This window comes from Hippopotamus amphibius, chromosome 2 (assembly GCF_030028045.1).
Source record: "Hippopotamus amphibius kiboko isolate mHipAmp2 chromosome 2, mHipAmp2.hap2, whole genome shotgun sequence".
Classification (NCBI taxonomy): domain Eukaryota; kingdom Metazoa; phylum Chordata; class Mammalia; order Artiodactyla; family Hippopotamidae; genus Hippopotamus; species Hippopotamus amphibius.
Window position 1 is genome coordinate 175881188 of NC_080187.1, and position 8822 is coordinate 175890009.

At 36.6% G+C, this 8822-nt stretch overlaps 1 protein-coding gene across 1 annotated transcript; it reads left to right on the forward strand.

Annotated features, from left to right (window-relative positions):
* The first annotated feature begins 6715 nt into the window (after positions 1-6715).
* On the forward strand, positions 6716-7675 carry LOC130846211 (olfactory receptor 4M1). The gene has a single exon (XM_057724303.1). It carries the CDS (start codon positions 6716-6718, stop codon positions 7673-7675), a length of 960 nt encoding a protein of 319 aa, XP_057580286.1.
* Positions 7676-8822: the final 1147 nt, after the last annotated feature.

The window sequence follows — 8822 nt, forward strand, 5'->3', positions numbered from 1 at the left end:
GTGTGTGTGTAGATGTATATACATAATCATAATTTCTTTATCCATTTAAGAGTAGAATGGTGGTTACCAGGCACAGGGGGGTGGGGGAAATAGGGAGCTATTGGTCAAAAGGTACAAAGTTGCAGTTATGTAGGGTGAATGAATAAGTCTAGAGATCTAATGTGCAGGATGATGACTATAGTTAATAGTACTTAATTGGATACTGGAAACTTGCTAAGACAGTAGATTTCAGTGCTATGTGGAAGAGATGATGTGTTAATTAGCTTGACAGTAGTCATCATTTCACTATGTATGTGCATATCAAGTCATCATGTTGTACACCTTAATATATAAAAATTTTATTTAAAAAAACAGCAAAAAAAAAAAAAAACCAACTCACCCCAAGTAGGCTTGCATCCCAGAAGCTTGAAAGGTCTAAATGCGTGAATGCAGAATGAGGCAAAACCCTCCTTAACAACTGATACAGGTGCCATAAGAGAAGCAGTGGCTTAGAATAGGTATCCCCTTCTAAATGGCAGCCTTGGCAAGAAATGTGCTGAATCAGTCTCCATGGAGGGCTTACCTCCCCCAAGAATTTCCCACAAATGTAATTCCTTGCTCTGGATTTTATTGGCACAATCCCAAGATTTTCTTAGAGTGTGACAAGGCATTTCTAAATATTTATGGCAGATTCAGTCAAATTTTAAGAACGTGGAATGTGCTACATGAACCTCATTTTTATTTGTTTATTTATTATTTATTTATTTATTTATTTATTTATTTAAGCTCTTTATTGGAGTATAATTGCTTTACACTGTTGTGCCAGTTTTCGCTGTACAATAAAGTGAATCAGCTGTATTTATACATATATCTCCATATCCCCTCCCTCCCATGACTCCTTCCCACCTTCTCTATCCCAACCCTCTAAGTCATCATCCATCATTGAATTGATCTCTCTGTGTTATGCAGCAGCTTCCCACTAGCTATCTATTTTACATTTGGTAGTGTATATATGTCAGTGCTACTCTCTCACTTCGTCCCAGCTTCCCCTTCACCATCGCCCCCACCCAACCCATATCCTCAAGTCCGTTCTCCACTTCTGCATCTTTATTCTTACTCTGTCACTGGGTTCATCAGTACCATTTTTTTTAGATTCCATATATATGAGTTAGTATATGGTATTTGTTTTTCTCTTTCTGGCTTACCTCTCTCTGTGTGACAGACTCTAGATCCAACCACCTCATTACAAATAACTCAATTTCATTCCTTTTTATGGCTGAGTAATATTCCATTGTATATATGTGCCACATCTTCTTTATCCATTCATCGGTTGATGGGCACTTAGGTTGCTTCCATGTCCTGGCTATTGTAAATAGTGCTGCAATGAACATTGCAGTACTTGTATCTTTTTGGATTATGGTTTTCTCAGGATATATGCCCAACACTGGGATTGCTGGGTCATATGGCAGTTCTATTTTAAGTTTTTTAAGGAATCTCCATACTGTTTTCTATGTGGCTGTACGAATTTACATTCCCACCAACAGTGCAGGAGGGTTCCCTTTTCTCTGCACCCTCTCCAGCATTTATTGTTTCTACAGTTTTTGATGCTGGTCATTCTGACCAGTGTGAGGTGATACCTCATTGTGGCTTTGACTTGCATTTCTCTAATGATTAGTGATGTTGAGCATCTTTTCATGTGTTTGTTAGCTATCTGCATGTCTTCTCTGGAGAAATGTCTCTTTAGGTCTTCCACCTATTTTTGGGTTGTGTTCTTTGCTTTTTTTGGTATTAAGCTGCATGAGCTGCTCGTATATTTTGCAGATTAATCCTTTGTCCATTGCTTTGTTGGCAAGTATTTTCTCCCATTCTGCGGGTTGTCTTCTTGTCTTGTTTATGTTTTCTTTCACTGTGCAAAAGCTTTTAAGTTTCATTAGGTCATATTTGTTTATTCTTGATTTTATTTCCATGATTCTAGGAGGTGGGTCAAAAAGGATCTTGCTTTGATGGATGTCATAGAGTGTTCTGCCTATGTTTTCCTCTAGGAGTTTTATAATGTCTGGCCTTACATGTAGGCCTTTAATCCATTTTGAGTTTATTTTTGTGTATGGTGTTAGGAAATGTTCTAATTTTATTTTTTGACATGTAGCTGTCCAATTTTCCGAGCACCACTTATTGAAGAGGCTGTCTTTTTTTCATTGTATATTCATGCCTCCTTTGTCAAAGATAAGGTGCCATTTGTGCGTGGGTTTATCTCTGGGTTCTCTATTTTGTTCCATTGATCTATATTTCTGTTTTTGTGCCAGTACCATACTGCTTTGATCACTGTGGCCTTGTAGTATAGTTTGAAGTCAGGAAGCCTGATTCTACCAGCTCTGTCTTTCCTTCTCAAGATTGCTTTGGCTATTCGGGGTCTTTTGCATTTCCATACAAATCATAAGATTTCTTGCTCTAGTTCTGTGAAAAATGCCATTGGTAATTTGATAGGGATTGTGTTTAATCTGTAAATTGCTTTGGGTAGTACAGTCATTTTCACAATGTTGATTCTTCCGATCCAAGAACATGATATGTCCCTCCATCTGTTTGTATCATCTTTGATTTCCATCATCAGTGTCTTATAGTTTTCTGCATACATGTCTTTTGCCTCCTTAGGTAGGTTTATTCCTAGGTATTTTATTCTTTTGGTTGCAGTGGTGAATGGGAGAGTTTCCTTAATTTCTCTTTCTGCTCTTTCATTGTTAGTGTATAGGAATGCAAGAGATTTCTGCTCATTAATTTTGTATCCTGTTACTTTACTAAATTCATCGATTAGTGCTAGCAGTTTTCTGGTAGAGTCTTTAGGATTTTCTATGTATAATATCATGTCATCTGCAAAGAGTGACACTTTTACTACTTATTTTCCAATTTGGATTCCTTTTATTTCATTTTCTCCTCTGATTGCTGTGGCTAACACTTCCAAAACTATGTCGAATAAAAATGGTAAGAGTGGGCACCCTTGTCTTGTTCCTGTTTTTAGAGGGAATGCTTTCAGTTTTTCACCATTTAGAACAATGTTGGCTGTTGGCTTGTCATATGGCTTTTATTATGTTGAGGTAATTTCCTTCTATGCCCATTTTCTGGAGAGTTTTTATCATAAATGGATATTGAACTTTGTCAAAAGCTTTTTCTGCATCTATTGAGATGATCATATGGTTTTTATCCTTTAGTTTGTTAATATGATGTATCACATTGATTGATTTGCAAATATTGAAGAATCGTTTCATTCCAGGGATAAACCGCTTGATCATGGTGTATGATCTTTTTAATGTGCTGTTGGATTCTATTTGCTAGTATTTTGTTGAGGATTTTTGCTGAATCTCATTTTAGACACAGAAGATATAAAAATACATTTTTAAAAAGTTTGTCATTATGGTGCTCAAATTCCAGCTGACTTTGGTAGTGTGCCAGTAACATACAATTCAACATTAAATCTTGCCAGTTGCCTCTTCTAAATATTTTCTAAACAAGTGATTCATTTCTCTAAACAGCTGTTGCTATATCTTTAAGCCACAACATCCTCCCCTCTTCCCTGCCCCCGCACTGTAATCCCACTTCCATGTATTCATGTAGCAACCAGGGTGATATTTCTAAATTGCAGATTTTAAGCTATTCTCTAGATTTTACTCTAAAATATATTGGAAGTTGGCCAAGTTCAATTTTCTTATTTAGATTCCATTGCTTAGTCTTTGTCTTTCTCTATCTATGTTTGTACTTCAGTCACAGGTCTTCTACAGTCGCTAGAAACTCTTCCCTGCCACAGTCTTTATATGTGTTTTTCTCTATTCCTAAAATGCTTTTCTCCTGACTTTCAAATTTAGTTGAAATATCACCAGTTCAGAGGAGCTTTTTAAAAAAGTAATCACTTTATATCACCACATGCCACCACCATTTATTTTTGTCATAATTCCCTTTTTACTTCCTTCTTTTATCAATAGTGATAATTATTTTATTTTACTTATTTATATTTCATTCATTTACTTATTGTTTACTAATTTATTATCTGTCTATATTTCTAAAATAGAAGCTCAGTGAGGCAGAAACTGTCTCCCTTGTTCACTGTTGTATTCTCATTAGTTAGTACATAGTAGGTATTTCCTAAATACTTGTTGAATAAGCAAATGAATAATGTATAGAAATGACACAGATGCTACATATTTTGATATAGCACTTTCAACATCACGTATGAAATTTTGTTTTGATATGCATTAGACCACAAATGCAGGCCAGGGTCGGAATTGTTGTGGGTTTTACGATATTTCACAGCATGGACACATTCACGTAGGGAATATCAGTGTTGGTTTGTCCTTCACTGAGGTTTTGTGTGTGTGTGTGCATGTGTGTGTGTGTGTATGAGTAGTGGCTGAGTGCTGGCTTGGGGAGTAGGGAGTTTGGTTCGCTGCCTGACTGTTGGGTTGAGATGCCCCAGTGATACTTCCCTTTCTAATTGGGTGGTTGCAAGGAGTGAAGGAGATAAGCATTCACCAAGCAGTGAGGAGGGATGAATGCTCTGTATATTTTTTCCTAAGCAATAAGTCAGGTAAGTTATGGTTCTTGATGAAGTGTATCTTATTAATTTCTAATTTTATGTCATATCTTGGACATTGAGGTACAAAAGCAAATCTCTTTGACACTTTTTCTGGTAAAATAATACTTTCTATTCCATAGCACTTGAGTGTGTTTACATTTCCAAAACATCAGCACACATTCACCTAGATTTTTTGTCTATAGATTAATGCCATTTTCTCTTCTCTTTGATGGAATGGGTACAGAGTACAACAGAAGAAGAAAGTGTGACTTGTGTGACAATCATCAGATTTATCATATCAGTGTCCCCTATGAAAATAAAAAAAGCTTAGGGTCTTGTAATAGTATTCACTGCATTGAAATGCTCATCTCCTTTTAATAACAAGAGACAGTTATTTTATTACGAACAAATAACTTAATCACTTCCATCTGTTTGAAAATGACATAGCAAAATATCCAAATGAAACAAGTAATTATAATGTTCCAGGTGCTTTTGGTAGAGAGACTTTTGATTGTTGGAAACTCATAGTTTACTTATCAGTGAATGTAAGTGAGTAATATGCTGTGAATTTACAGTTATTTACTTTCTGTGCTTTTATTTATGGAGGTTATGGGGCACCTTCTCCTGGTAAGGACAGTAAAAACATAGCCTTCTGGAATTCTAGGAAATATGCCATTCCGAAAAACCATGTTTTCAATAAAGTTGTGGATTTAAAAGTGGCACTATTATCTATCTTTCTTTTGATTAAAATCTTTCTAAACTGAATTTTAAATATCCCTATCTTACTAAACATGATTAATTAAGGGTCCTCACTGGGTTATTTATAGATGTGGGAATATCTCCCCTTTGCAAAATGCTAAATAATTCCACAATACTGAACTTTCTTAGTGTTTTTGTTTTTCTGCCTATTGTGTCAGATTCCTGGCAAATATTGTTTTATTCCTGATGTGTCTACTTGTAATGAGCCACCCCTTCTTTATAATAAAATGCTTTTATAACATATTAGATTGGAAGCTTATGTTTGGTAAAGTTATGTACAAGTTAAGTCAGTAGGTTCCAAGGGAGAAACATTGGATTTCTTTAGTCAATATTATACATAAGCTTTAGTGCCTGGACACTGTCACGTCTATTTGGTTTTATAGAACCCTAACATTTTTTTTTCCCCATGCTTACTTCCCAAGGAAAGGCAATACTATAAAATAGCACATCAGTAGAACAGAAGCAAGTCTTTGGTATTGGTTGTTGCTCACAAGAAATTCTGACTTTGGTGTGGCAGTTTTTGCATTACTTAAAAGACAAAGCATATTTGGTAAAGTGAATGATTATCTTAGTTTTGTTTGATGGGTTTTGTTCAATCTGAGAGTGTCAGGTTCAATATTAAGCCTTAAGAAAAATTTTAGCGATAATCTTATTCTCACTGCCACCTTGAATGTGGGTATGCTTCCCACACAACCTGCTGGGTCAGGTTGTGTGGGAAGCATACCCGTTTCTTAGATCACTACATCTTCTTCCTAACTTTCTGACACAGCAGGTAAAATGCATGGTCAGTGGAGTAGTTATCATGAAGAATTTTCATATGGGGTCTTGCATTGCTGTATTTGTGGTTGCTTACCTACAACCAAGGATTAAGCTCCCTAGGTTTTGGTGAAGAAAAAAAAAAATGTCCATTCACTACACATGAAGACCTGGGATCTATTTGATGGGTTAAAACTAAAATACCACCAGATCAGAATACCTGATATTAGACTACAAGCCTGAGTTTCCAAGTTGGTTTTTCATCAACAAAAAAAAAATCTAGAAAGAACAGGGTGGATCTCATTACCAGTCTAAAATTTGGCAAAACTTGGAAGTAGCTGCACATATTGCTTTCTATGGTAGATGTTTAGGGGAAGGATTAGTGTATTTCTGAGTTTTATAAAAAATAAAAATAACAATAAGAGGTTGAGATTTTGCTTTCAGATATATGACATACTTCATATAGTTTTGATGCTTCTAATTTTCATCACTTACTCTTTCCCTATCTTGGTTTGTGAAATATTAAACAAAGCAACCAAACTTATCCTAATGCTATCTCTTAATAACAGAGAACATTTGATGATTTTTAAAGCAGTAATATAACTCTGGTTAAATGATATTTTGAGTAATTACAATTTCTTTATTTTTCATAGCCATATTATGGAAAAAAGTAAAGAAATGGAACCTGCAAATTACACCAAAGTGACAGAATTTATTCTCACTGGCCTATCCCAGGCTCGGGAGGTACAACTAGTTCTATTTGTTACATTTCTCTCCTTCTACTTGTTCATCCTTCCTGGAAATATTCTTATTATTTGCACCATCAGGCTTGACCCACATCTGGCCTCACCCATGTATTTCCTGTTGGCTAATCTGGCCTTCCTTGACATTTGGTACTCTTCCATCACAGCCCCTAAAATGCTCGTGGACTTCTTTGTGGAAAGAAAGGTCATTTCCTTTGGTGGATGCATTGCTCAGCTCTTCTTCTTGCATTTTGTTGGGGCCTCAGAGATGTTCCTGCTCACAGTGATGGCCTTTGACCGCTATGCTGCTATCTGCCGCCCCCTCCACTATGCTACCATCATGAATCGACGTCTCTGCTGTATTCTGGTGGCTTTCTCCTGGATGGGGGGCTTTATTCACTCTATCATACAGGTGGCTCTCATTGTTCAACTTCCCTTCTGTGGGCCCAGTGAATTAGACAGTTACTTCTGTGACATCACGCAGGTTGTCCGCATTGCTTGTGCCAACACCTTCCGGGAGGAGTTAGTGATGATCTTCAGCAGTGGTCTGATCTCTGTGGTGTGTTTCATTGCTCTCCTCATGTCCTATGCCTTCCTCCTGGCGATGCTCAAGAAACACTCGGGCTCAGGTGAGAGTACCAGCAGGGCCATGTCCACCTGCTACTCCCACATCACCATTGTGGTGCTAATGTTTGGGCCCTCCATCTACATTTATGCACGCCCATTTGACTCTTTTTCCCTAGATAAAGTGGTGTCTGTGTTCCATACTGTGATATTCCCTTTACTTAATCCCATCATCTACACACTGCGAAACAAGGAAGTAAAGACGGCCATGAGGAAGTTGGTCAACAGATACATTTTATGTAAAGAGAAGTAACAGATAAATGGCATATTCTGTAGTCCTCCTGAGGGTCCTTGTCCTAAAGTAGTAAGTATTTGCAGTAGTATCACTGCTTTCACTACCTCCTTTCCTCTGAGTTCTTAAAGTCCCACTAGGTTTTTCCTTTATTTGATGAAAAACCAAATAAATTAAGATGGAAATAAATTTACTCACACCATCCCTGAGATTTCTGGCAGATAACTGTTAGAATTTAAGATATAATAATGGTCTGTTAAAACACACATTTTCATTAATTGTTTATTAAGTGACTGATTATTCTGGAGAGGCTTTGGCTGTGAGGAGAATGTGTGTTCAGAAATAATAAAAAAGACCTGGGAGACATTTCCACAATGACTCTAAAGAAGTATGTGGCTAGTATATGAATATGAGTAATTTCAAGAGACCTAATTAAATATTATTGTCATGTTTCAATCTTAGCCCAGTGGGTTGATGTTTGGTAAACCATCTTCCTGGGACTGGAAAAATAGATTATTTTGTCCTTTATCTCTTCCTCTTTCGAGAATTAATAATGGAAAGTGAGGATTCATTCTATAAGCCATTTAAACTCATTCTAGGTGGTAGCCACTCAACAGTATTGGTGACAAGAGTCAAGATTTTGTCACACCTTGGAAACAATTTTTGTGACTTGATAGCTGAGTGTAGTTTGGTGACTACATGAGACCCCTCTCTTTCAGAGGAAGTCTTCAGTGAACCAGTGGTTTTTAAAGTCAGTCTTTCCTTATACCCTCCAGGGTGGAAGCAGACTTGGAGGAAAGGGGTTCTAGGTTGATTGGGATTGATAGACAACCAGCTGTGTGATTTTTTAAAAGATTACCTCCTTTGCCATTTTTTGTGTCTTCTCTATTTGCTAATTCTGCCTTTCATGTTAAAGTTAAATTAGTAGGGTGCTGCTTTGTTAGCGCTATAATTAAGAGTTCTTTCCCATTAAACCATCTAAAAAGTTTTTTTACGGTACATATGGAAGAGACCTAGGTGTACTGGTTTCCATAATTCTCTAGTGAATTATGTGTTAGTGATCAATTTACTATTCCCTGACATGAAGAACCCGATTACTGACCATGCCTCAGAATGTAAAAGCTAGATTATAATATTTGAGTTCATACAATTTTAAAAAATTTAAATT

Bases quoted from the DNA above. Each gene is read 5' to 3' on its own strand.
- LOC130846211 (XM_057724303.1), top strand. From the start codon at position 6,716: ATGGAAAAAAGTAAAGAAATGGAACCTGCAAATTACACCAAAGTGACA.